At 31.1% G+C, this 27,773-nt stretch overlaps 2 protein-coding genes and 1 non-coding gene across 4 annotated transcripts; 2 read left to right on the top strand and 1 right to left on the bottom strand.

The window, feature by feature from the left end:
* Positions 1 to 1,705: 1,705 nt before the first annotated feature.
* Positions 1,706 to 1,812, bottom strand: LOC113864059. Its single transcript, XR_003504665.1, has one exon. It is a non-coding gene; the product is annotated as a small nucleolar RNA R71 (small nucleolar RNA).
* A 2,952-nt stretch (positions 1,813 to 4,764) lies between these two features.
* Positions 4,765 to 22,315, top strand: LOC113860926 (BTB/POZ and MATH domain-containing protein 4-like). 2 transcript variants are annotated; one of them, XM_027493490.1, is made up of 15 exons: positions 4,765 to 4,931; positions 5,455 to 5,677; positions 5,851 to 6,008; positions 6,120 to 6,265; positions 6,377 to 6,439; positions 6,538 to 6,630; positions 7,527 to 7,691; positions 8,409 to 8,500; positions 8,997 to 9,166; positions 9,813 to 9,972; positions 17,646 to 17,990; positions 18,580 to 18,925; positions 19,093 to 19,372; positions 20,996 to 21,274; positions 21,694 to 22,314. In XM_027493490.1, the coding sequence occupies exons 1-14, from the start codon at positions 4,838 to 4,840 to the stop codon at positions 21,268 to 21,270; spliced, it is 2,610 nt and encodes an 869-aa protein (XP_027349291.1). In that variant the 5' UTR covers positions 4,765 to 4,837; the 3' UTR covers positions 21,271 to 21,274; positions 21,694 to 22,314. The 2 variants fall into 2 exon arrangements, with proteins under 2 accessions (XP_027349291.1, XP_027349292.1); XM_027493491.1 differs by lacking the exons at positions 4,765 to 4,931; positions 5,455 to 5,677; positions 5,851 to 6,008; ... (5 more) ...; positions 8,997 to 9,166; positions 9,813 to 9,972 and having other exon boundaries at positions 17,339 to 17,990; positions 21,916 to 22,315.
* On the top strand, positions 11,747 to 15,675 carry LOC113860927 (50S ribosomal protein L25). The gene is made up of 3 exons (XM_027493492.1): positions 11,747 to 12,285; positions 12,389 to 12,518; positions 15,348 to 15,675. Exons 1-3 carry the CDS (start codon positions 11,866 to 11,868, stop codon positions 15,569 to 15,571), a joined length of 774 nt encoding a protein of 257 aa, XP_027349293.1. The 5' UTR covers positions 11,747 to 11,865; the 3' UTR covers positions 15,572 to 15,675.
* Positions 22,316 to 27,773: the final 5,458 nt, after the last annotated feature.

Here is a 27,773-nt window from a genome sequence, read left to right as displayed (position 1 = left end):
TTTTGGATAAAAATTATTAAATATCTTTTCCTTTTTTTTTTTTTTCTCTACTCCGGGTTGACGTGGAGTGTGAAATATCTATTTTTCCTTTAATCATACCCAACTAAATCGTGGAGTGTGAAATATCTATTTTTCCTTTAATCATACCCAACTAAATCTTTCAAGCTCTTTCTTTTATTACTTAACTAGTAACTATCTCGTCTAAGGGAATTTTTTTAATTTAAGAAAATTTTAAATAAATTAAAATTATGAAATAAATATGTATAATTAACTTTTTCAAAGAGTTTTTGAAATATAAACGATCATTTTATCAAAATAAGCTATTATTAATATATATATATATATACACACACATAACATAATTAAAATTTTAATATGTAAATTATTGAGTTTTGTGATAAAAAATGGAATTTAAATATAAAAATATAAAAAATACCCATTAAAAGAAAAATGATAATACCTATGTATTGAAAAAAATGATTTCACAATAGTATCTATTATGCAATAATTCACTCCTTGTAATGTCAACAAGTTTTGAGTCTTATCTATAAAGCTTCTATCTCTAATCTTAACTATAAAATTAAATTTCAATTTTAACTATTATTTTTTTATATTTTTCTCTCACTTCAATTATTATATAAATTATTTATTTTTATCATAAATGCAAGTATTAATATAATATTATATTACAATTATAATATTAAATATAAAATAAAATAAAATTTCTACCATATAATAATTAACTTTTTACTATAATTTTAAAAATATTTTATTATGTTAATAAGCATAATATTATATTATTATTTTTTAAACATAGTATAAATTAGTATTTATTAAATTTCTATGTAAAAGAGAAGATAATTCTTTAAATATTTTAAATATATATATATATATGTAATAATATACTTTTATATCGTAGAGTTACTTTTATGATTTTTTTAAATTAAATATTAAATAATTTATAAATATATACCAATCAACCAGAATATATAATAGATATAATTGTTCAAATAATTATTATATAAATAATTTATTTTGTTAATATAATAATATATGATTACATAATAACATAAAAAGTTGTAATTATGTCAATAAATTTAAATTAAATTATAATTTATTAATTAATAATATTTTTTAAGTTAATTAACAATAATAAAATATATAATTTTTATAAAAATTTTATTATTGATTATTATAAATAAAATATTTAAATATTTTTTAGTCCCTATTCCTGATATGAATTTGTAATTTAGTCTTTATACATAGAAAATTTATAAATAAGTTCTTGCACATAAATTTAGTCTCAATTTAATTTTTACCTTACTTTCAATCTTAACATCATTTAATAAATTTGTAACATGATTAACGGATGCTAACATCATTGAATATATATATAAATTTGTAATATGGATGCCAACAATTTTGTGATAAAGTCAGCATTGATTACTATGGTTTAGAACTCTACACAACTTGGAGAAATGTTTAATGAAGAGCCTAACCTTTATCTAATAAAATTTCTCCAGCTTACAAATACCATAAAATACAACAGGGTCACAAACAATGCTATTAGGCTTCTCCTTTTCACATTCTCTGTCATAAAAAAAGTGAATGCATAGTTTGTCATACTCCCAACAAGTTTCATCACAACATGAGATGATTTGACTCAACAATTTTTGGGAATGTATTTTCTCCATCTCAATCTGCTAAACTTATGGTTGAAATATTCAGCTTCCAACAATATGAGTTAGAATCTTTATTTGAAATGTAAGAACGATTTGAAAAACTTCTTAAGAGGTGCTCTCATCATAGTTTTCCTGTGTGGAGATATATGCAAAAAAAATTTATAATGGATTATTAATCTCTAATAGGGTCACAATTGATGCAGCAGCTAGAGAAACTTTAATGAGAAAAGACTCAAGGAGTAATAGCTTGGGAAAAAGACTGTTAACATTGTATGACCATTATGTGTTAATATATTTAATATGAGTGGTTAACAATCATAAAAAAATTTAAATTATAATTAATCTAAAAATAAACATAAAGAAATGTAAATGTGAAATTATACGCTCTATATTCTTCTCAATCAGTTTATTGTCAAATGTTGTGTTATTTTAATTATTTTTAATTACTTTCATGTTTGAATCATTATTTTATTTAACTTCATATCCTTTAAGTTCAAATAATTAAATTAAGATATTCTTAATATTTAAAAACAATTCTTATAGAACGATATTATAGGAATATTTCAAGAGTTTATTTTAGAACTCCTTTATTACGATGTGTACACTTACTCACAACCAAATGAATACTTTTAGTTATATGCTATTAAGTAGAAAATAGTTCAACAAAAATTATAAGATTGACTAACAGAGAATTCGTCTGTAAAATTTTAAAATATACATGACAAGAACTAAAGAGAATGGAATATTTGTATCACAAAATCAAAAGCTTAGAAAAAAGTAAGATGACCTAAGATGTGGTGGACAAATAATCCAAAAAACAACACAATAGATTGTATAATTATTACCATGAACTATTAAGGTTCAATATTTGTGCTACATAAAGTTGGTAGTAGATAAAGTTAATACTGGTAATGTAACTAACATAGGCAAATTCAAGTGACATTTTGAAGAATGTATGTCCGTTTCTATAGAAAGTTTCATGAAATGTAGTCATATCAACATCAACAAGCTTGATGGCTAAGACAATAAAAGATGTACTATAATAGTCAAATTCTTGCTATAATCAAGAGTAACCTAAGTGATTATGTATTTTCAAATATAATGAAAATGATAGAGGAAGAGATCAAATATTTGTTTATTTGGTTCTTTGAGTTATTCATAATTAATTTTGAAGAGTTATACTTTAAAAAAATTTTATAACTAAGAGTGACTAACAAAATAGTTTGTATAAATTATAATTGTTAAGTTTAAAGGTTACTAATTTATGTTAAATTCTTAACTTCAACCTAATTGATGTAATAAGGTTTGTTGTAAACTCTTAAGCACCTATCATGAGGAATTTAATAAAGATTATGGTAGACACTTATACAAAAATTTTAAATAAAAATTTATTGATGGTCAATATAGAATTATAATATCAACATATTCACTAATGAAAATATCCTGTAAAGGAAAAAAAAACCTTAAATATACTCTTAAATTTTCAAAATTTTTTAATAATGTCATAGTAAATTTTAAGCAAAGTCAATTATTTCAACAATAAAAAAATAAGAATATATTTAATAAAAAATATAGAAAGAATACAAAATAAACTTTTTTTTTTCTCTGTAATAGTGATTAAATTATGCCATTTTTTTTTGTTTATGAAAATATTTTCATAAACAAAAAATAAATAATAATTATGTAGACAATAGTTTAATTTTTTAATTTTTTTATTAATATTACTAAATAGTTGTTTTTATAATTTTAAATTAGTTCTTTAAGATTCTTATAAATTTCATATCAATCCTTTAAATTTTATATGATTTCAAATAAGTTTCGTAACTTTTTTTTTATTACTGCTATATATATCAATAATAAATTTATGGAGTAAAAAATTTGTAGTAAAGCTATTAATGAAATAATATTTTTGTAAATTATAGAAATAACATACTAAAGATAGATTTGGATTCTTTCTAATTATGACAAGAACTAGACTGTTCAATTTTAAATTGCTTAAACAAATTAAAATACATATAAAATATGCTTTAATTCACTTAAACAAGTCACTTGTCTTAAGAAAATAACACAAGTGTGTATAATCAATCATCCCTAGTATTCAATTAAAAGATGCAGGGAATTTCATACCACAAAGAAACCACCTTTGCTATTATTTTGGGCTTCAAATATCTGACCATGATAACCTATGGTGTAGAAATTCCAGTCTGGCTAAATGGATTTTGAAACCTGTAAAAAAGTGTATAAAAAAAATCCAGAGATAAAAAAAAAAGTGTATAAAAAATTATCAATGACAACTTTTTAAAAATATATTATAAAATTAAAATTTGTTAATAATAATTTTTATATTTAAAAGTAACTTTTGTCGAAGATTTTTGAATAAAAGTCATTATTTGTGATTTTTGAAAAATTAATATTTCTATAATTTAAAAAAAAAATCATATTTGTAATTTAAAAAACCATAAAAAAGATTCTATACATATATTTATTAATTTAAAATATTTTTTAAATAAAATAATTAAAAGTAGTTTAAATAAGAGTAAAAAAATAAAATAAAAATAAAAAATAAAATACTAATATTATCTTAGAATTTTTCTTATTTCTCAATTTCTCTTATATTATTATTATTATTATTATTTATTTTATTACTTTAAATAAATATATTAATTAATTTTTAATTATTTCATTATCTCAACTTAATTCTAAATACTTAACATACCGATCATAATTGAGATAAAAAAATTCAAATTAAAAAGTTTAAAATAATTTTTATGAATAAAAAATAATTATAAGTTTCAGTACGTGTCATCTTTGAAATAAACAGATAACAAAACGAAAGTAATAATAATATATGTTTTGAACTAATTATCGGGAATTATTTTGAAACGAATGAAAAAGACACGACTGTACATAAACATAACCGCACAATGTACGCATTTCCAAAACTAATTCCCCGCGTAAATGAAAATTGTTGTGTCGCACTGTTGCCTTAAAAAAACGCAACGCTGTGAAAAAGAAATAAATAATAATAATAAATATATAAATTAAGGGCAAAGAGTGGCCAAGCCCTGTACTTATCGGAAGAAAGGAAAACTCGAATACAAGGCGAAGAGCGTTGTGGTACTGATTTGATTTGAGAATCGTATCCCATCATAGTCATGGGATCGTTCTCCTCTACGCTCCTTCTTTTCTTTTTCTTCTTCTTCTTCACCTCATCACTCGCCAATCACCACAACCCTATCACAGTCAAAGGTTAGCTAGAATCACCTTCTACTTCTTTTTCTTACTCCTACTTCACCACTCACCATGCATGTCTAGTTAGTGTGGAAAGTTCTCATTGCTTGTTAATCATCCCTAGGGTTTCTTCTACCCTTTTCAAATTCCACTGGAAACCTCGGATTTGTCGAACGTCTGATTTAGTATCCTTGCGGCACTATCTCATGTAGTTATTTTCTAATCCATAAATACCCTGTTAAAGGAAATAAGATTGCAATCTTTTCTTTTTTTTTCAGTTTGAAACCCTTCATTTTAGAAAAGAACAATTACCAGCAGTAACTGCTGTATTTGAAGGTTCAATAAGATTGCCAAGTTGGTCGCTTGTTTCCTATGGAATAATAAGAATCACTTATCCTTTTGTAGTTGTTTGTTCTGCTGAATTGGTCACTTAATTTTCCCAATGTGCGTCCAGAATATTTAGTTACTTTGTTCTTGCAAGTTCTTTTCATCCTCTTTGCCTTTGAGTAGAGTCTCAGCATTTTACTAGTTACTACTGCAGGTGTTGATATTGAAAAGCCAGTTTTGGATATCTCCCCTCCTCCGCTTTCTGGGCATTCATCTTCTCAAGGGGTTAAAGACACTTTACGGTGTGAGCGTATTCGAGTATCTGGTATCTCTAGGTTGAAACTTGGGAGCTATGCTAATTCATTCCATATTACTTTGGCTCCATCTGTTTCGATCCCAGAGAGGTTGCATAACAAAATTCAGGTTTGTTTCCACAGGTAAGCACTCATTTTGGACATACTGACCATAGTTTTCTCTATGTATTTACTGCCCCTGCATCTCCTCCTCACAGGTGCATGCTTGGCACGTGTCTGCATGCACAAACACTTGTAATTTCAACTTTTTGTGATGTCTATCAGATTTTCAATTCTTATTTACAAAGTATGTGCAGGAATAATACACTTGGATGGTGTCAGTGTCAAAAGGATGAATGGAGGAGTGTACAAAAGGGGATCTGGAGTTCTGTTATGTCACCTTATGAAACTAGATATGTTGATGTGAGAATCAATGGAGAAATATTGGATTCTGTTACCGTTGCTCTTGAAGAAGGTTAGGTTCTTCCATCTTAAAAAAGGGGAAAATTGTTCTTTTGTTGTCTCTTCTCTGTGTTTTTAAAAATCTTTGGTGCTAACTTATATATGTTATACAAAAAAATTGCAGATTTTCAGAAATGGCGCCTCATTTGTCTTGCACTGGGTTCATTACTGCTACTTGTAGCTCCAATTATTAGCAGTTGGGTTCCGTTTTATTACAGCAGTTCAATGGCTATAGGGATCTTTCTTGTCATCATAATCCTTCTTTTTCAGGTATACAAGTTACTCTTATCCAAACATGAATCTCATTTGTTTCATTGCTTCCAAATTTTCCTTGATTTTGTTTAACATGTTTTCAACTAATTTCTTCTAATTATGATATAGGGCATGAAGTTATTGCCAACTGGAAGAAAAAATATATTTTACCTTACCATATATGGATCAGTGGTGAGTTTTGATTAAATTTTTTTCCCAACGTTCACTTATAAGTTCATGTTTCATGCAAAGATTATCACTCTTAATATTATTACTGTGTGCTGTTTCAGCTTGGAGCTGGGTCATTTATTTTGCACCAATTCTCTTTGATCGTAAATTCAATTCTTCAGAGTTTTGGGTTGAATGAAGAGATGCACAATCCAGTAAGTATACCAGTTTATTTCCATTTTTAGATAACTTAGTCCATAATACAATGCATGCTGAATGGTTAACTTCTATTTACCCTTTTGGATTTCAAATCCTTTTCTTAGCTTTTTCTTCAGACCCATCTACATATTTCTTGTGTATGATGAGCTATCATTTTGGGACACGTTTGAAACATTTTGTTTTCCAGTCAATATATGACTTAATTTCTTCCTCCACCTTGTTCTGATCTTTGAATTATATGGCCCGCTTGTTTAAGCTTTTAAAAAGTTGATATACTTTTAGAGATTTTATTAAAAGGGCAAGCCATTTTTTGTTTGGACAATTATGAAAAAGTTTTTTATTTTAGGCGGTGGTTATAATTTTATTTTTTCTTAAACATTTATTTTTTTCAAAATAAAAAATGGTTTTTTCATAAAAAAGTTGAAACAAAAGGCTCATAATGAGATAGCATTTTTGTTCGTTTAGAATCGCTTTTGGTACATTTTATTTGTTTCTCTTTGGGTCAGCAAAAAATATATGGTCAACTGAGAATAGCTGCTAAAGGAATGGAAATGACTTCTTCTTTTCAAGTATAATAATATGATTTTATGGAGCGATCTCACCCTTTCTATATAGACTCGTTACCCTGATACTTGCTCCAACTGTCATTCACAAATGGTTAGTCCCTGATATGTTGTTACCCTCTAGCTATTACCACTTTACACACTTCCTTTTTACCTTTTTGTGTTTCCTTCATTTATTTCAGCTACCTAATTCTTGAATGCTGGCCTCATTGCATGTCTGTCAGACATATATAATCAACTGTTTCCTGTCCTATGGGATTTAGCTTGTCTATCAGACATATCTTCAATCCTCTTTCATAAAATATGCTTGTTTCCTCAATACTTTTCAGGTTGCTATTTTTGTACTACTGGGCATCATCTTGGGTGGAGCTGCTTTAGGCTACTGGATTGTTAGGAGGTTTGTTATTTCGAAAGAAGATGGTAGTGTTGATGCTGGGGTTGCTCAATTTGTGAAATGGGCAATGCGCATTGTTGGAACCGCATTCATTTTGCAGGTTTGCATCTTGTATTCTACTTTTTATTTAAATTTATGAAAATATATTTTAAAGCATCAGTTTGGTATATTTTCAAATTTACAACATAAAGTAAACTTAATAAATCAATAGAAATTTCAATATTTGGCTTTTGGAGTTGTTCAATTTGTTCATTCAGGTAAAAAACAGTAAAAGTTACAATATATTTTTAGCATAAACAGATAAAAATATAAAAATAGATAGAGAAATTAATAAAAAATAAAATAAAAACTGTAAGACGTATTTGTTCCTTTATTCAACAATTATTGAAATATAGCACAAAAATGAACCAAGTATTTTGAGAAATGAAACCAGTGAAAATGAAGTTAAATATAAAATGTAAAAATGGGTTTTTTTTTTATAAATGTCTGCATTGATAAAATTTAATAATAAGAAACAGCCTAGATTGTTACAATTTTTGAAAGTGGCATAGCTTGATAATATTTTTCTATAAAGTGGGATGTTTTGGTACAATTTCCATTGTTGTTTATTTGCCTGGTTTTGATAGTGAAGTTATCTGTTGGTTCCATGATTGGTTGAGTTGGTTCTGGCCATTTATCTATTGGAATTTAACTTCTTTGTTAATTAATACCTTCCTGTAGTAATGTGTGGCCGAGCCATTTTGGTCTGTTACATACTACTATTTCAGGGACACACTGTTTATTTCCCTATTTATTCTGATTTCCATTTCTCTGTCAGAGCACACTTGATCCTCCTCTAGCAATTGGAGCCTTGGTCTCCTGTGGAGCTGTTTGCAAACTTATTTCTTCAATAAAATGGCTTCATGGATGGTAAGTATGACTTCTCTGTCTGCTCTATTTTATAAAGTCATTTTTACTGGGTATGTTTACCCTATGTGCATGGTTTTATTCAATTTATTCTATCAACTAACCTGAATGTTTCTTCATCCTTCACTTTTAAGCAATGGCATTGTTCTGCTTCTGAATGGTTATGGTAGTTTTTTCCAAGGAACATTAGATGAGATGATTGACATGATGCTAACTTGCTAACAAGGCATTTTGGATATTTTCATGAATTTTGTACTTATCTTTGTAGAATTTAGGTCAGAGTCATATTGTAGGAAATGATCACTGTCTAGATGGTTTAACATGGTATATAATTTGTTCATTTTACGTTGTAAAAGAACTAAGACAAAGTGGAATCTACATACGTGAACTGGTTTTATTGTACTGTCATTTTCTATGTCATTGTTTGTCAAGGATAATTCATTCAAAGCTTCTACCTTTTCACTTCTAAATATAAATATGCCATTATGATTTCATGAAGGTATGAAGCCTCAGGAAACGACAATTATTCACTGCAATGGGTGAGAGGAACACGTGGTCGTGCTGAATTCCTTAGCAAGTCAACCCCTAAAGGAAAAGTTCGGAATAGCCCGGGAGAAAAAATTTGGAATAGCCCTAAAAGATCAGCTTGGTCTGACTCTCCTGTGAGAGGTATATTCATGTTCCATCCTTTTTTTATATATGATTAGTGTGAAGGGAGTGTTTGGAAAAACTTACAAAAATAACTTATGACTCCTACAAGCTTCTTTTAGCTTGTTCTATTAAGTTTCATGCTCAAATTTATTCCATAAGCTCTAATATGATAAGAATTTATTGAATAAACACTCAATTAAGTTACTAACCCAAAAACACGCCCATAATGTCCAACCAAGATTTTTGAATTTCTGAATTTTGTTTTCCATTTTTGAATTTGTTGGAAATTCTTTGGCCTTAGTTGTTTCTGAGTACATAGTAATCTCTTGTGAGTTATATGCTGATTTTTTTTGCATTTTCAGTTACTTCATTCTTGGCATGCATTAAACAAACACCACAAAATCCATTTCAGTGCTGGATCTTTTTATTTTCTGCACTGAATTGTGTTTTCAAAAAGGGCCCCTCACTCCAAAGTCTGAACAGATGCACGTGCTTTGCTTGACTTTTTATTTTAATTATCTTTGGCAAAGTTATCTAAATTCTAAAATACGTGTCATTTTGGGATTTTACACTATTATTCAAAAGTTGGAAATTTCAGGAGAATTATTTTTCTTGCAATAAGAATGCTGTGAATAATGTTATCTTAATCATTTGTCTGTTTCAGGTGTTGTATCACCATCTTCTGGGATTTCACCACAATCTTCTGGGACTCAAATAGGGCAGGATTACTATTCAATCTTCCACAAGACCAGCAACAGAAAGAAGTTCACAAAGAAAGAGTGGGATGAATTCACAAGAGAATCCACTAAGCAGGCTCTAACAGAGTGGGCAGCTTCTCCAGAATTCACTAACTGGATCATTGAGCATGCAGACCGGATAAAAGTCCTTCCAAGTGAGAATTCAGACGAGGCAATGGGAAGTGAATCGGATTCTACGGATGTGGGAAGTGGAAGTGGATTTCGACTTTTTAATTGGCAGTGATTTGAGTATGAATTAAAATGTACTAACCAGCTGAAATTTTTTTAGGGAGCAGTGACAAGAATGTAATTAGGTAGGAATCAAGGTTTGATTATTCTAGCCAGCATGTAGATAGTTGTAGTAATAGTTTGCCTGAATTTTTCAAACTGCAAGCTTGGGCAATCTTGCCAAAAATTTTTTTGCATACGAATTTAGCCATTTTTTTGTTGCCTTATGTTACTTACAGTTTTGTATTTTGTGGTTCTTATTGCTCCTTACATCCTTCTATTGGATTTCAATTGCTTTTGTCAAGTGTCTTTGGCAAGAAATATTGAGAACATGACATATATTCTGCATTGAATTCACTTTATCTTTGTCCCTGGATCCCTGTGGGGGCTAATAGTTTTCATTTCTCATTTCATGGAAAACTCTTTTTGCTCCGCTTAACCCTATCCTCCTACGGGTATTTTAGTGATAGGTTCTATAGGAACTGGACGATCTTATTTGGTCAAATGCCTAGCGATAAACTCTTATGTTCTTTTTACTACAGTATTTCTAAAAAAGTTTCTTGATAACAAGCTTAGGTAGTAGTATTAGTTAAGTTTTAACATGAGAAAAAAGCTCGTTGGACATTAATTTTAGGCTTTTTACATAAGTAAAATTTAAAAAAATAAGATATATATGCATTAGTCAAGATTTGTATACAAAAATCTTTTGATCTTGTATGCAATAGAAGTTGAATTAAATTAATTTTTATTTTTTATATAAAAAATTAATCAATTATTTTAGCTCTACATTCTGAACTAATGATTTTATAGTAGATTATAAAAGTTGATTACAATAGATTTTTATTGTAATACAGAAATTAATTATATTAGATTTTTCTTGTATTACAAAAATTGATAATAATAGATTTTTAGTACATTAGTTGATTATATTAGATTTTTTAGATATTTTATTTCAGTGCAAAAGTGACTATTGTATATTTTACTACACGCGGCAGGTTACGGAAATATCCATATTATTTTTATTTAACTATTCAACATTTATTTTTCATTTTGTATGTTTTAAACATATATTTAAATATTTTAAGAAATATTTTTCTTTGATTTTAAAATTTGTAACTAATTTTTTTATAAATAAAAAGTATACCAAAATAATAACTAATATGAAAAGGAGAAAAGTAACTAATTGCAATGATTTATGGAAATAATCTAATTTGTCTTTAACTAAATTAGTCATATAAACTATTACTGCTACATAAACAATAGCACATCAATATTTGAACACGTCTCTCATTGAATCACACATATGTTTATGTTTATGTTGCATAACACGACTGTATAGATTAATGAACAAAAGCAACATAGTATTTGAGCAAGTATTTGATTGAATCATACACTTGTCTATGTTGCATAACACGAAACACTGTATCTCTATGCAACATAAATTAATGAACAATTTTAATACAGAATGGAGGGAAATATTTTAGTCATCCTATATACATATTTTCCTTTTCCAAATTAAAAATGGATAGAAGTTATCAAGTGAAAAGAATTGCTTAAAGAAGATACTATAAAATCGAAGGTCACGTGCATGTCACGTGAGAAAATTTCGTTTGATAATTGGCAGTGGAGTGAACACTGAGCAGTGTGAGGCAACTGGGCTGCTGCATTCAACCCTCTCCTCATTTATTCTATTTCCATCGTCCCAACCCAAAACCCCTCTTAACCCTTCATTCACCCCTGAAAGCCCAAACCATGTATCTCCCCCGCCACATATTCACCAGAGTCTCTCTGCATCGCCGCCTCTTCTCCCATTCCGCCTCCGCCGCCATCCTCCACCCTCCCGAGGCTGAGCCGTTAACGTACCTGGAAGGGTTTCCTCGTCCCAATCCCAAGTACGACGAGACGATCCTCGCTATTCCTCGCATTGACTCGGGGAAGAACATCTCGGAGAAGGAGCGTAGGGCAGGGCGCGTGCCGAGCATCGTTTTCGAGCAAGAGGACGGACAACACGGCGGCAACAAGCGTCTCATCTCCGTTCGCTCCGATCAGATCAGAAAACTAGTGAACCACCTTGGTCGCTCCTTCTTCCTCTCTCGCCTCTTCCATCTCGAGGTTCGCTCCCAATTTGACATCGACGACGTCGTCGAGAGTGTTCGCGTTTTGCCTCGCAAGGTCTCTTTCACATTCCATTTCTACGCCTCTTTCTAAGTCGTGTTATGTTATGTTATTTTGATTTTATATCTTAACGAGTGTTCTTCTCTTGAAAACTTGACAGATTCATTTGAAAGCTGGTTCAGACGCACCGTTAAATGTCACCTTCATAAGGGCTCCATCACATGCTTTGTTGAAAGTTGACGTTCCTCTTGTATACAGAGGAGAAGATGTTTCGCCTGGACTCAAGAAAGGTTTGCACCTTTCCAATGCCTTAACTTCATTTTGTTGGAATGTTCTTGTAAATATTCTGTTGGATTCGTTTATCTCATCAGTATAACTTTTGGAGGCAAGAAAGAGATAAGCTTTAGCTTAATGTGTCGTACGATATTTATAAACCCAATAATCAATAGAGAGCTTATAAAAATAACTTAGCCAAATTCTATCAGCTTAGCATTAAAAATTAGCAGGAAAGTCTGCAGGTCTGTACAGGTTGACTTATGCTCACGGGTGTGTTTGGAGGAGTTCATAGAGAGCTTATAAAAATAACTTCTTACTATTAAGTTTTTTCAGCTTATTTTATTAAGTTTCATTATATAATTTATCAAAATAAGTTGTTTTCAGCTCATGTCAATAAAGTTCATGATCAAATTTATGGTATAAATCCTTTATAAAATAAGAACTTATTGAATAATTGCCTTACTTAATGCACCCTAGATAGTGAATGCAATGTAATTTATTTTTGTGTGAGAATTTCAAGTCACGATTTATCTCATGTGACTGACTAAGCATAACAAAGCGGGGCAAAGTGTTATGAATAATAGTCTTTTTGATGATGATCATTGGTATTTGGTGGATAAATAGGTCTAAGACTTGAGTTTTATTAACCAAACAAAAAAAGTTTCAATGGCACTCTAAAAAGGGATAGTCCAGTGTCCCACCATTTTAGGGTCTTGGGAGAGTTAGGTGTACATAAACTTCCCATGAGTGTAGAGGTTATCTCTGTCTGAAACCCATGACTACCAGTTTACAAGGTATACCATTGCTGAAGTAAATGCTATTTAAGGAGAGCTATTTTGAAGTTTATCCTGTAAAATGTCCATATAAGGTAAAATGGCTACTCTTTATGTCATTTAGTTCTTCATAGTAAATGCTGTTGTAATTTGAATGCACTTTGCTACAATAATATTGCCATTTGGTCTTTTAAAATAGGAGAATGCTGGTAAGTGCACTTTGAACATTGCTTAAGGAATTAAAAGTGAAACGATCTTATGGAAAACCATTATCTATGCACCTCCACTGTGATTTTCCATGTATACCCATCATGCAACAAAAAAAGCCTTATCCTACCATGCGAGGTTGGCTAATGTATCTCCATCATGATTTTCAATACAAACTTTCTATTCATTGATTCTTTAACTGATGCCCTCAAGGTACTCACTAGCATGACCCTTTAAAAAATGTAAATTTTTGTAATAGTTTAGGTAGGTAACTTCAAGCACTATTTCCCTTTTTCTATCTCAATTTCCACAATGATCAAGGTTGTGTTGAGTTACCCTACTACATAGTAGTCACTAGTGGCCATAGTGGCCGCTATCGCAGCAGTGCGGAGTGGAGTGTCACCTTGCCACTATTTTCCAATCATTGCATTTTGATGTACCAGCCGTCGTGCCATGAATCGCGTCAAAAAAGTGAAAATGCAGCCATCGTGACTGCTATTCCATGCGCAGCTGAAAACAAATTTTACCTTGCCTTTTTAACATTGGATACCTTTTAAGAGGGGCAATCTTGGGATTTCACCCCCTCTTTTACATAGTTGATCTTCTCCTTTGACATCGAGCCCTAACTTTTCCCTCCCATTCTGTTTCTCTTGCTTTTTTGGTGTGACGTGCTTTCTGTTTCTCTTGCTTCTCTGGTGCAACATCGAGTGTCATCATTTCCGACTAACTTCTTGTTGTCTTCTTCATCTCCAGTGACGTGTTTTGACATGACCGAGATGTTTCCAGTCATTTTAGTCATTTTCTTCATCTTTGGTGAAGCTTATGACTTGACCAAATATTTTCCAGTCATCATCTTCCTCTTCGATGAAGTTTCCAACGTGACTCAAACATTTTCCAGTCACCGAACACTCTGTTTTCTATTTCCCTTCGCTATTTATTATTTATTTCCTTCTCTATTTTGAGTTTTTCCTCTCTGTTTTGTTCCAAATCTGAAGGCATAATACAGAAGCAATGACTGCTCCCCCAATCAATTATGGGGAACAACCTCTGTTTGGTTCCTTTATTTTGTTGATATTAACATTTGGCATGTGTTATGTTCTCAAACTTTCACTTTTGTTCATTAATTATGCATATGTCTTTAATCTGTATTAATTTTGTATTTTTCAGCATATATATGTGTGTAGCTTCATTTATATTAGGTATATTTAAAACTTCAGAATAATGGTCATCCTACTATCCGTTATCCCCTGTAGCATCGTTGGAGTCAGTCACATCGCATTGTTATCCAGGATTGACTACTATGCCCTACTAAACATGTCAAATAATCCTTCTTTTCTTCTTGCTTGTGTTCTCCTTTACTTCCTTTGTGATAACTTAATTGACTTGTGTTCTTACTAAGGATTCGTTAATTATTTTTTGTTTTAAAAAGCAAAATCAATCTTCTGTTAGTCATAGTAGTTCAACTGATAAATACTTGTTTAAATGTTTACTCTCCTGATTTAAGAACAATTTGGATCCTATACCTATTTATTTTAAACTTATGAAGACTTATTGCATCAGAATGACTATGGTTGAGACTTGAGAATATGAATTGCGTATGAAACTCTCAAGATCCTTGTGTAATTTGTATATTTAACACAGATTAAAATGTTGTCTTATTAAAGTACCCCAATGTGATAATTACAATTACAAGGATAGAAGAATAGTTCTGTCAAATAATTGGAGTTTACACACCTACTTCTCTGATTTCATTTGTGGTTCCTGGATGTATGGATATTAATGTATTGAAAAATAACTTTATGACAAAACATTCTGTTTTGTGGATTATTTACAAAAATACTCATCACTTTACAAATTTGGCAGGTGCTTCTTTGAATACCATCAAAAGGACTGTGAAGTACCTATGCCCTGCAGACATTATTCCCCCATATATTGATGTGGATTTAAGTGAGTTAGATGTAGGGCAGAAGGTGGTGATGGGAGATCTCAAAGTTCACCCTGCATTAAAACTTCTTCAGTCAAAAGATGAAGCTGTTTGTAAAATTATGGGTCAAAGGGTTTCTGAACTACAAAAGAAATCTAAGTAACTGCTTTTTGTATCTTTGGAGGTTGTTACTACTGCACTGAATCATTTTATAGCTAACATATATCATTCATGGTCATTTTATTAGTTAATTCTTGGCAGCCGTGAGGAACACAGTTGTAGAATTAATTGTTTCTGCCGTTTCTTATGGCAAAAATGAATACCTCCGGGGAAGAGAATAGGAAGTTGATGAGTTATGTATGCAATATTGATTGGTCTGTTTTGGGTTATTGGGTACCGGCAGAGAGAGTTGTTGCCACTGATGTCGTCATGTTCCTAATAAACAGTTCAGTGTTGACTCTTTTTTATTCTGTTATATAAGGACAGAATAGAGTAGTTAGGGTTTTTCTCTCTTTTGCTCTCCGTAAAATTGATTTTTTTCTTTAAATCAAACACTTTTTAATAGGTATTAGAGGCTGACTTCCCAATCCTTCCTAAGGAGATTATAGATGTCTGAAGAAATGTTTTTTTTAACTATGATATGAGAAGAGATGGTTACTAAAACGGGATGAAGCGTCAATTGAATCTAAAAGCAATACACTAGAATCTCCAACGGCGAGATAGGTAAAGTTTATGCAAGATGGTCAACAGCTCAATGTTGTTGAGGTTGTTTGAACTTCCATCATGGCTTGTGATTTGTGAAACAGCAAATCGAAGTGTTGCCACAGATTCTCATCACTTTTTCTTGGGTTCTCCTATGGAAGATGTGGGGGGCAAGAAGAGGAAGAGATACTAGAAATAAGGCAAGAGAAAGATCATGAACAGTATTTTTCATACAATACATGTAGTATAAAATTTATAAAAATTGTTTATAGAATTAAGATTTTTAATAAAAAAGAATTTAATTAAAATATTTTTATAAGTTAGAAAATTAAAGTGAAAAAAAGTTAAAAGATGAATTTTTTTTTTTTAAGTTAAAAGACGAAAGTAGTAATTTTATCTTTATTGTATAATGTAAACAATTTAACTAAATATAAATAATAAATATATATTAATATCATTATATAAAGAGGTAAGTCTCTTTTTAGTCTAGACTAAATATTTTTCACTAAAAATGATCTTATTCAATCAAGTAAAACTATTATCTTTAAACTCTAGGTCACATGTTAAATTCAAACAATTTCTTATAAATTAATTCACATATTTAGGTATTAAGAAATAAGACTCTAAAAAATAAGCTCTAAATTTTAAATAAAAAAGATAAATTTTAAAAATATAAAATAAATATTTATAATAAAATTTTATATAAAATAACAATAATAATTAAATAATAACTTTAATATTTTTTAATCAATTTTAATTATAAGACTTACAGCGTAACAATCGATTAAAATAGTAGTTAACTACTGCTTTATTTCTCAAGATTGATTAAAGATTAAATTAAAAATTATACGATAATAAATAAATCTTTAAAAAATAAAAATAATTAAATATTAAAAACTAAAAAATAATCTAGATTAAATTGTAAAATATTAATTTATTTTTATATTATATTTAAATCGAATTGGTCGTTATTTTTAAGTTTAATTTGAATAATATTTTGAATAGAAATGAAAGCAAATTGAATCGCATATGCTAAAAACATATACCTAAAAATATATTGAATCGTAACAAAAACCGTATGATAGAGCACTACGGTCCCATTTGACGTGGAAATGAATGATAATAATCGGGAAGAAGACCGGGTTGTCTCATGCGTACCGAAACCTCAAAATCAGATCAACGTAAAATAAATAAATAAATAAATAAATAAATAAAAATAATCAGATTATATTAAATTTCACTTTCTTTCAATCTTTTTATTGAATAAAGAAGCTGAAACAAAGAAAGAGAGAAAGAAAGGGAGACAGAAGTGGATTAGATTCGTTTCGAGCTAACGGAAGAAGAAGAAGAAGAAGCAGATCCATTATTTTCCTTCGCTTTCAGGGAAAATCTCGTTTCTCGAGAAAAACCTAACACACTCGCACACAAACACGCGCACATGCTCGCAACAACATAGAGATCTCGCTAATCGATCAGCGCGCGCGTGAAATGTACAACTCGGGGGCGAGTGGGAGCATTCTGGCGTCTCGTACGAGCTCGCGGTCGGTGACGGAGACGGTGAACGGTTCGCACAAGTTCGTTATCAAGGGATACTCGTTGGCGAAGGGAATCGGAGTCGGAAAACACATCGCCAGCGAAACCTTCACCGTCGGAGATTACCAGTGGGCCATCTACTTCTATCCTGACGGCAAGAATCCCGAAGATAACTCCGCTTATGTCTCCGTCTTCATCGCTCTCGCTTCTGAAGGCACCGATGTTCGCGCACTCTTCGAACTCACCTTGCTTGATCAGAGCGGTAACGGCAAACACAAGGTTCATAGCCACTTCGATCGTTCTCTTGAGAGCGGACCCTACACTCTCAAATACCGAGGCAGCATGTGGTTAGTTTCTGTTTCTTCTAATTTCTCTTTTAGGTTTAGGGTTTATGTTTTCGGTTCATTCGTTTTTTGATCTTAATGTTTCGGTTAAAGTTTAATCTTCTAGAACGGGCTTGTATGTGAAGTGTTGTAGCGTTGGATTTTAGTTGGTTAAGATTATGACATGCTTTAAATTCAATTAATGGTTTACTGACAAATTAGGTTTATTCTAATATTTTTAACTGATGTCAAAATTGAAATTGTTTTAATGTGGTGCATGACTATTGACCTGTTTTAGTTGATGTTAAAGTTGAAGCACAACTCCGTTACCAGAGAATTGAGCTTTTTTTTTTCATTTTCACAAAAACTGTTTTGTGAAGTGTGCAAATGGAGTTTAGATTGATATACACACTCGCTTATCCTTACTCTCTACACTTAAATTCAATTTTAACTAATATCTTAATTTTTAACCCGTTTATATAACACCTTTTGCGAATAAGAAGCTAGATGTGTGTTCTTTCCTTATGGTTTTGCCTATAAGAGATGTTGGTTTGCTTATTGTAACACTCCAAAGAAAAGCTAGTGATTATGATCTGCTGTTCTTGTATGTTAGGGGGTATAAGCGTTTTTTTAAACGGGCTCAACTTGAGGCATCGACGTTCCTCAAGGATGACTGCTTGAAGATAAACTGCACTGTTGGGGTTGTGGTGTCTTCCATAGATTGTTCTAAATTAAACACAATCCAGGTTCCTGATTCTGATATTGGAGCACATTTTGGCATGCTATTAGAGAATGAGGAAGGATCTGATGTTACTTTCTCTGTTGATGGAGAAAGGTTTCATGCACATAAGCTGGTTTTGGCTGCACGGTCAACTGCATTTGAAACTGAGTTTTTCAATGGGATGGAGGAAGATGATCATGACATAGTTGTTACTGACATGGAACCTAAGGTTTTCAAGGTAGCACTTTCCTTAAACATGCCCCCCTTTTTTTTCTCTATCCTTTTGCAGTTGTTTTTGTTCCATGCAACATACATGTTAATTAATGTTTTGTGAGTCTTACTGTTTCGGTGTAGCATATCATTTACTCGGTTATCTAATGTTTTGTGAGTCTTACTGTTGAGCAGGCTTTGCTTCATTTTATTTATAGAGACACTCTTATAGATGATGAAGAGCTCTTTATGTCACGTTCATCTTTCCTGTCTTCAGTATCTGAATCATTTGCAGCAAAGTTATTAGCTGCTGCAGAAAAGTACGGTTTGCCAAGACTTAAGCTCATGTGCGAGTCTGTACTTTGTAAAGACATATCTATAGATTCTGTTGCCTATATTCTAGTTCTTGCTGATCGTTATCGTGCTTCAGAATTGAAGTCCATCTGTCTACAATTTTCTGCTGAAAACCTTGTTGGTGAGTTTTCCTGCTTAATTTTTCCACCCAGGTCTTCATTTGAATCCGTAGTAAGCTACTTAAGTTTTGAGGTTATACTTTTAATATATTCTCATCATTTTGGTACCTGCAGTAGAGTGTAATATTCAGTTATATTTTATGTTATTTGACTAACCACTGGACCATACCTACATTTTTTTCTTTTTCTTTGCTTTCTGGCCATCTACTTAGTTTCTAACCATAAACTTGTCAGGACTTCACTTATAATGAGGCTTCCGATATGCATAAATGACTTTTCTTTCTTACATGTTCTCTTTAGCATGTGAAAATTTAGATATCATACAAAAACTTAATAGAAAACTACTAACATGTACTATAGATCACATTTGAAATGTTATACATGAAAAAGCTGATTGTTCTGTTAATCTGTTTTCATTCTTATGCTGATGAAAAATGTTCATTACTGTAATATGTTTTCCACCACTGACTGACTTGGTTGTATGGAAATAAACTATAATTTTTAGTATTAGTATTAAGAACATGTGAAACATCACCTTTTATCTTGAATGTTGATTAAGCCACTTTTATATGTAAGGATTGTATCCAGAAATAAAGACTGTCAATCTTTGAAATACGTAAATATTTTTACTTTGTAGTGTAATAAATGGAAGGAGTGAAAAGAGACAAACCCTCATCTGTTCTGCTCTGCCTATCCTTGATGTTATTTTATTTGTGACTGGCAACATTTCTGGCCTAATTGCTGGGATTGATAAATAACTATACTTTTAAGTTTTTTTTTTCTTTGTTTTTGCAACAATTGGGGAAGAAATATCCTTTCTAGAGAAATAAGATTTTTAGGGGCTGTTTACTTAGAAAATGTTTTTTCTTTTCATTTTCTATTTTCACCTTTGATTGCAAAACTGTTGTCTTGTTTTCATTATGTTTCTTGTTTTTGAAGATTTATACATAAAACAATGAAAATAGATTGTTTTCAGTGTTTCTTGTACAAAATTTTGCTAACAGGAAACAAAATGAAGGCTAAGTATTAGTTTTGTAATTAAAAGTGAAAACAGGTATAGAAAATGTTTCCTAAACCAAACAGCTCTTTACATTTTGGGGGATTCTATTATTCCCACATCTTTTTGAGTTGAATGAACTGACATATTTGGACCCTTCTTGCAGTGAGAAAGTATTATAGAGGCACTAATATTTAGTTTCTAATATCTCTGTCTTTCTTTTCCCACTTCTTTTCAATGACATATTTCAACTGCCTTGAGCTTTCTTCCATTTTCACCTCATACTTTTTATTCTGAATTTAATTGGTGGTCACCTCAGCTTTCTTATAGATCTAATAAAGATGTATAATTCATAAAATGGGTTGAAGAAAGAATGTTGACTCAGCCACTATGGTTATGTTTGCTCTGTGGTTACTATAACTAATCGTGCTTCTCTGTTTGCATACATATCAATTTGTTCTTTCTATATTTTCCAATGAATAATTGACATCTCATCCTGTATACAGTTCTGGGTTGTCTTCTATGGTTTACATTTTCAGTAATAGTCAAAACATCATTAAACAATCAGGTGGACCTCAGATATATAATAGTTGATTCTCATATCATTTCTTTATTCTGTCTACTGCAGCTGTGATGCAATCTGATGGTTTTGAGTATCTTAAGGAAAACTGTCCATTGCTGCAATCAGAATTGCTGAAGACTGTGGCAGGATGCGAGGAGGAATTTAGTGGAGAAGGAAAATGCCGAAGTGTGTGGGCCCAATTTTCTGATGGTGGTGACACCAATGATAGGAGCGTAAGACAACAAACCTGGGAAAATGGAGTTGAAAGAAGTCAAAGCTTATGGGTTCACCTTTCTGATGGTGTTAACAACAATGATAGTAGTCCAGGGAAAGAAGCTTGACTAGGTAAGCTACAATCATTTGTCAGTTAGGCTTAAATGGTAAATTAAACGCTACTGCAGGGACAAGAATAACCCAGTGTAGGCGGGCAAAGGGGAAGGAATGGAAAAAAATGTAAAAAAAGGAGGCTGAGACACTGCCACCATTGTAACATGTTTTATAAATACTTTTTTATTATTATTATTGATAATATGATTACAAGGATGATGCGGTAGCAATAAGTATTTGCTGATCAGTGTATGGAAGCTTGTTGGCAACATTTTCATGAAGAACTGGTCTTGCTTGATGGTTGTATTTCATGAAGAAAATTATTTTTGGGCTATGAAAAATTAATGGGGTTAAACGGCGGTATTTTGTGCATGTTTTGTTTCTTCAAAGTCATATTGAATTCGAAATTGATGAGAACCGTCTACCATTGCATGCAGGGATTCCATTGGAACAAGTTAGTGGGTTGTTGGTACAAGACCTGACTGCAGTTCCTACCATTTTCTTTTGTTGGGGAGTGGGGACCGTTTTCATCTTGTAACGTTAGTCATATATCTTTTAATATCAATGAAAGCTAGCAAGTTAACAACATGAGATGAAGTGACAGAGTAATATCTAGTTTACCTTTGATTGTATCTTGATCTTTTCTTTTCTTTTTATAGGGTGGGAGATTGTCCACCCTAGTTGGTGAACACAGGACATTTCATACTTGATCGCAGTCTCTACACCATGGGAATCTTCATTCTTGTAAATTGTGAAGCATCCATTGTTTCTTTTCATTTTAATTTTTTTCCCACCATCTATGAAGGACGATATTTTGCAGCCCGTCGTGATTTGAAGTCGGAGATATTACCCTGTGGATAAGTTTTATATTCACCTTTTTTCACATCCCTAGTTTAATTTGTGGATGTAGAATTGAGGTTTGAAACACACTGCAACGACGGTGACCAATTCATGTTCCTGTATTGAGTTGGGACTTCAAATATCCCGTATTGAGGGTTTAGTGTTGATAATGTACTGTTTCGTATTGTACCTTTTAGGTAAAAAAAATTGAAGTTCCCTGAATTAGGCTCTCGTAAATTAGCAAGTTCGTTTGGTTCCCTTTGATGAAAAGAAGCATTTAAGGCAGTTTATGAAATATTACCAAAATAAAATAAAATAAAACATTTAAAATGTTTTAAAAACGGTAAATGTCAAATGAGAAATGTTGATGATATATGTAACATTTGAAATAAATAAGGTCATGTCTACACAAAATAGATTCAAGAAAATTTAACATTCTGATAATATTTGCTATTTAGTCTTGGAGGATTCGTGTAGTGAAAAAAGAGAATCCCTTCCAATTCGAAGCTGCATGACTCGCACATGAAAATTATTCTAATGTAGTCACTGAAGGATGTTGATATTTCCTAATAATGTTATACAAGCCTCAGAGGCTGTTAAGCGGAGTTCTCTTAAATTTAATAATGAGGTCTAAAGTTGAGAATAAGAAAATAGAAGATGGGAGGGCTGAATTCTCAAAACTTTTGAATTTTATACTTTAGTTTACGTTTAAAGCAGTAAGAAGTATTTTTTTTAATTGAAAAACGATATTTATAAAATGATTGAGGGCAAAAAGATTACACAATAATTTATACTAGTTCGTTTAAAAATAATAAGATTATGTCTAACTTCATTTTAGTTAAAAATTTTATTATTCAACTTGAATATACATATTGTGTATTTTTCACCTAAATATTATTGCACAAGTTTTTTTTTTATATTTTGTTTATCCAAAATTCTACCAAATGTATAAATCATACTCCCCTATATTATTTACATCTCTTTAGGTAGAAAACACAAAATTTGTACTTAGAATACTTAATTTTTTAATGGTATGAACTTTACATATTACAATCTGTTATCTTCTATATTGATGTGGGCCTTGTTATAACCAGCCTTAAACTTGATAACTTGTGTTAAATATATTCAATTATTTATTTGATTGGAGAATTTTTTTTTTATGAGTATAGGTCCTTTACTGTATAAAAAATGTTTTTAGTTTTCTTTCGTTTGTTCTTTTGTCATTTTAGTGCAAGTTGTAAAGATGAGTAGAAAGAAACATTTATCTTTACTAAATAAGTTTAATTGTACTCTTCTTGAGAATAAGTTTGTTTTCTTGCTTAACTTCTTGCTTTTGTTCTTTATTTGACTCATATCATTAGTTTAAGATAAATGATTGTTATGGTCTCTTTTGTAAGTCATCATTCCTTTATTATATACTTTTAGATCATATGTTCTTATGAATCATCTTACCAATGATTACTTATGCTAAAATCCTTCAACAAACTTATCAAATATAATATAAAATTTATCTAAGACTTGATGATTTTCAATCATCAAAACACATTAAGACTTTCAGTCTTGGAGGGATTCTCCTTTGACTTTAACAATCTCTCTCATGTTGATGATGGAAAACCTTTAATCTTTGATGAATTTTGTGTGATGAACATATTTGGTAATTAAGATGATTAATTAACTAGAAGAAATATTATTGGTAAATAAAAAAAAGTACAAAAAGAACTCTTAAGCAACAACCTAGTAAAAATAAGTTGCAAGTACCTCAAATAATTGATATATCTTATATATCAAAGCAATAATTTGTTCTAAAGGCAAAAATTGACTTATTGATGTTTTGAGATTTGATTGAGCATGCAATTCCTTGACAAGTTTTGGTTTCTCGAAAAGCTTTGTGTTCATGAAAAAAAATGAAAAATGATTATGCTTTAGAAATTGTTGGAGTTAGTGCTATCAAACTTAAAATGAATGATAGTATAGGTAAAAAAATCTATTGGAAACAAATGTGTTTACAAGATCAAATGAGATGGTAATGATCAAATGAAACATTGTGCAAGATTGATTGTTAAAATTTCAATGACATATTTTCTCTAGTGGTTAGACTTACTCTATCAAAATGATGTTGGTTATGTGTGCTATTTGATTTACAACTTGAACAATTCAATGTAAGGTTGCTTTTCTTCATAGAGAATTAGAACAAGAGACATGTTACTCCAACCAGAATGCTCTGAAGAGCAAGAAAAATAAAATTTAATTTATAGGTTAACCAAATCTTCATATGGTCTAGGTGACAAGGTGTTGGTGTAAGAGATTTGATTTCTTTATTATTCAAACATGTATCTAGATGTTTGCTTTAATTTGATTTCTGTACATATGCTTGATAATAATGGTTATGATATCCACTTTAGTTATGCAAAATGGAAGCTCATCAAAGATATGGAGGCATCATTGCATGACTTGTAAACAAACCAAAGTATTATTTAAGAGCACCCTGCTTAAGGAATTTAGAGTTGTTTGAATTGGTGCATTCAAATGTTTGTCACCCATTGAAAGTAAAATCATTTGGTGATACACTTTACTTTGTTACCTTTATTGATGATTGTTTCAAGAAGCTTTGGATCTATGCTTTGAAGACAAAAGACCAAGTATTTGAGAAGTTCAAACAGATTCAGCTTTGATTGAAAGATAGTTAAGAAAGAAGCTTAAATGCATTGGTACTGATAGTGGTGAATATTATGGATCCTTTTATATTTATTACAAGCGGTATGATATTAGATATGAAAGGACTCCTCCTATAATTTTTTACTTGAATAGTTTAGCAAAGGTAATGAACAAGACGTTGCTTGAGAAAGTTAGGTGTATACTTTTTGAAGCAAGATTGCTCAAGCATTTTTGGGATGAGACACTATACATGACAATGAATGTTACTAATCTTGGTCTTGCAGTTGTTTTGAATATTGAAGTGCCAAATAAAATTTATTTGACAAAAATGTCACACATGATCATTTGTGAGTCTTCAGTTGCAAGACTTTTGTGCATGCTTTGAAGGATGAAAAATCCAATTTAAACATGAAGGCTAAGCAATGAATTTTCAATGGCTATAGTCAGGATAAATATGGTTACAGGTTGTGTAATCATGTTGAGAATAAACTTGTTAAAAGTCGTGATGTAGAATTTATGAAAGACCAAACCATTAAAGACATTGATGAGATAGAAAAAACTACACCTGAGAAAGATAATAATTTGTTTGATATTTATCCAATTCAGATGCCTATACATGATTTAAAATTGATGAGAATAATGTCCATAATGGCAAGCAACACGATTATGTTAATTATTAATAATTGGAGAAGATTTAAATGTTCTTATTGATGATGCTGAAGAGGAACATGAGATGGCACAAGATGATAATCTTGATGATACTCTCAAACTGTCTCAAGCCCAACTTAGAAAGTCTAACAGGAAAAGAAAACCATTTATCAAGTACTCTTTTGATAAGTATGTGACCTTAATTGAAGGTGGAGAACCTTAGTTTGTTGAACGAGGCCTTGGAGAGCAAAGAAAAATAATAGTGGTTGGATGCAATACAAGATAAGATGACATCTTTGTATGATAATCAAACTATGACTTGATGAAATTGCCTGTAAGAAAAAGAGTTTTAGAAAACAAGTAGATATTCATGGAGAAACATGAGAGTAATTCTACATCTTCGAGGTATAAACCCAAACTAGTGGTGAAATGTTTTAGACAAAGAAAAATGTTGATGTTAATGAGATTTTCTCACCTATGGTGAATATGTTGTCTATTAAATCCGTTTTGAGTTTAATTGTTACTCTTGATTTGGAGGTAGAATAAATGGACATGAAAACTACTTTCCTTCATGGTGATTTAGAGGAAGAGATATATATGAAGCAAAATGATGACTTTCAGGTTAAAAGCAAGATTTGAAGTAGGCTTCAAGGCAATAGTAATATAAGAAGTTTGAAACTTGTGAGATCTCCAAGTTAGCAGTTATCTTCATATAGTTGTGAGGGAGAGATATGTTGGGCACTGAACTCCCATCCTATGTGAACAAAAAGTCCTAAAATAAGCAAGTCTACTTTTTTTCACTTATAAAAGTGAAGTTGAGTTTTTATGATTGTGAGAGAGAGGTCATACTCATATTCTCCACCCTATAATAGGGGATTAAGAGTTGAAGAGAGAGAGAGAGACCATTAGAGTTAAAGAGCAGTGATGAATCCATATTTTGACTGGTATTTTAGCATAATTTGAACACAAATGATAAGAAAAATATATAAAGAAAGCAGGAAAACTCAGAAAAAGAGAAGGAATTGAAGTTTGTTTAAATTTGTAGTTATTTTAGTAATTGTGAAATTTTTGCTTAGGAATTAAATTTTTAATCTTGTTTTTGAAGGAATAAATTGAGCAAGGATCATATTCATGGAAGTTTGATGACAAGGAAGAGGGAAGAAGCAAGTCTGGACTCCATAAACTCAAGAATAAGATCAGTGAAAGTGATCACTTCAGAGTTCAAAGAAGAAAAAAAGCTCTGCGTAACCACTTTTATCATTAAAAGTGATAGTTCCAGAGAGGCAAAATATCAGGACAGCTCTGCGTAACCACTATTGTCATCAAAAGTGATCGTTCCAGAGAGTCTTCAACTTGGCGAGTTGCGCGTAGTCACTTTTATCAACAATAGTGATAACGCGCAACTACCTGGGCTCTGCGTTGTCACTTTTATCATCAAGAGTGATAGTTCCAGAGAGCTCTCAATATCAAGAAAATGCGCGTGGCCACTATTTCTGGGAAAAGTGTTAACGCGCAACCAAAAACTCTCTGCGTAACTACTATTTCTCATAAAAGTGATAACATGAAAATCTGGAAAATTTTATAAATACCAGAAACGATCCGAAAAAAGAGGATTCTGTTCATTTTCAGTTTTTTTTAGTTAGCTTCTTGTTAGAGGAAGTGAGAGAGAGGAGTGGAGATTCGAATCTTGGAGCTTCACGAAGAGGAATCGGAGTGGAGCAAGCTTCCATGGCGTTTCTGAGTTTCTTCTTCTCTTCTTCTCTTTCTTTTCTTTTCTTTTCTCTGCTGCCATGGCTGTGTAATTCGTTCATAGTTAGGGATTGTAGATCTGAAACGAATATGTTGAATTGATTTGGATCTGAATTTCAAGCTTTGGAATAGATTGAGTGATTGATTATGAACTTCACGTGGAAATTGAATGGAAATTTGATTAACTAAATTTAGAGGAACCTTTGTCAATGGAAATTGAATTTGTTCTTCAGATCTGAACCAATCACCGAGATTTTAGTTTTCTTAGGGATAAGGAACTTTGATCTTGTAATCTTTTGGTTTCTTACACTTAAAGCAACATTGAATTGAATCAGATCTAAGGAATTAGAATGGTTTAATTGAATATTAGGTTCACTGAGTTAAGGAATTAACCTCTGAATAATATAATGTGAAACTGATTGTCATTCTTTCCAATTGCTTGTTAATTCAGAACTTTATTGATTAAACATTGGAGTTTTGGTGAAGCAATTCCCTAGCTATGGTTTCTTCCTCTGTTATCACATAAATGTGTGTTCATTATTCTATTTTCTGCAATTTCATTTTACTTCTAATTGTTCTAGTTTGCTGTTAGTACATGTTACCACTCTCCTTACAATTTCGAAAA

Source organism: Abrus precatorius, unplaced genomic scaffold, assembly GCF_003935025.1.
Source record: "Abrus precatorius isolate BTA unplaced genomic scaffold, Abrus_2018 Scaffold3, whole genome shotgun sequence".
In the NCBI taxonomy this organism is placed as follows: Eukaryota; Viridiplantae; Streptophyta; class Magnoliopsida; order Fabales; family Fabaceae; genus Abrus; species Abrus precatorius.
The sequence above is the reverse complement of the archived record's forward strand: the minus strand, read 5'-3'. Positions and strand labels throughout refer to the sequence as shown.

Excerpts from the sequence above, each read along its gene's own strand:
- LOC113860926 (XM_027493490.1), top strand. The coding sequence starts at position 4,838 with ATGGGATCGTTCTCCTCTACGCTCCTTCTTTTCTTTTTCTTCTTCTTC. Across the intron at positions 6,009-6,119 it reads TACCGTTGCTCTTGAAGAAG|ATTTTCAGAAATGGCGCCTC; the intron begins GTTAGGTTCTTC and ends AAAAAATTGCAG. Across the intron at positions 18,926-19,092 it reads TGGAACCTAAGGTTTTCAAG|GCTTTGCTTCATTTTATTTA; the intron begins GTAGCACTTTCC and ends ACTGTTGAGCAG.
- LOC113860927 (XM_027493492.1), top strand. The coding sequence starts at position 11,866 with ATGTATCTCCCCCGCCACATATTCACCAGAGTCTCTCTGCATCGCCGC. Across the intron at positions 12,286-12,388 it reads TTCGCGTTTTGCCTCGCAAG|ATTCATTTGAAAGCTGGTTC; the intron begins GTCTCTTTCACA and ends AAAACTTGACAG. Across the intron at positions 12,519-15,347 it reads TTCGCCTGGACTCAAGAAAG|GTGCTTCTTTGAATACCATC; the intron begins GTTTGCACCTTT and ends CAAATTTGGCAG.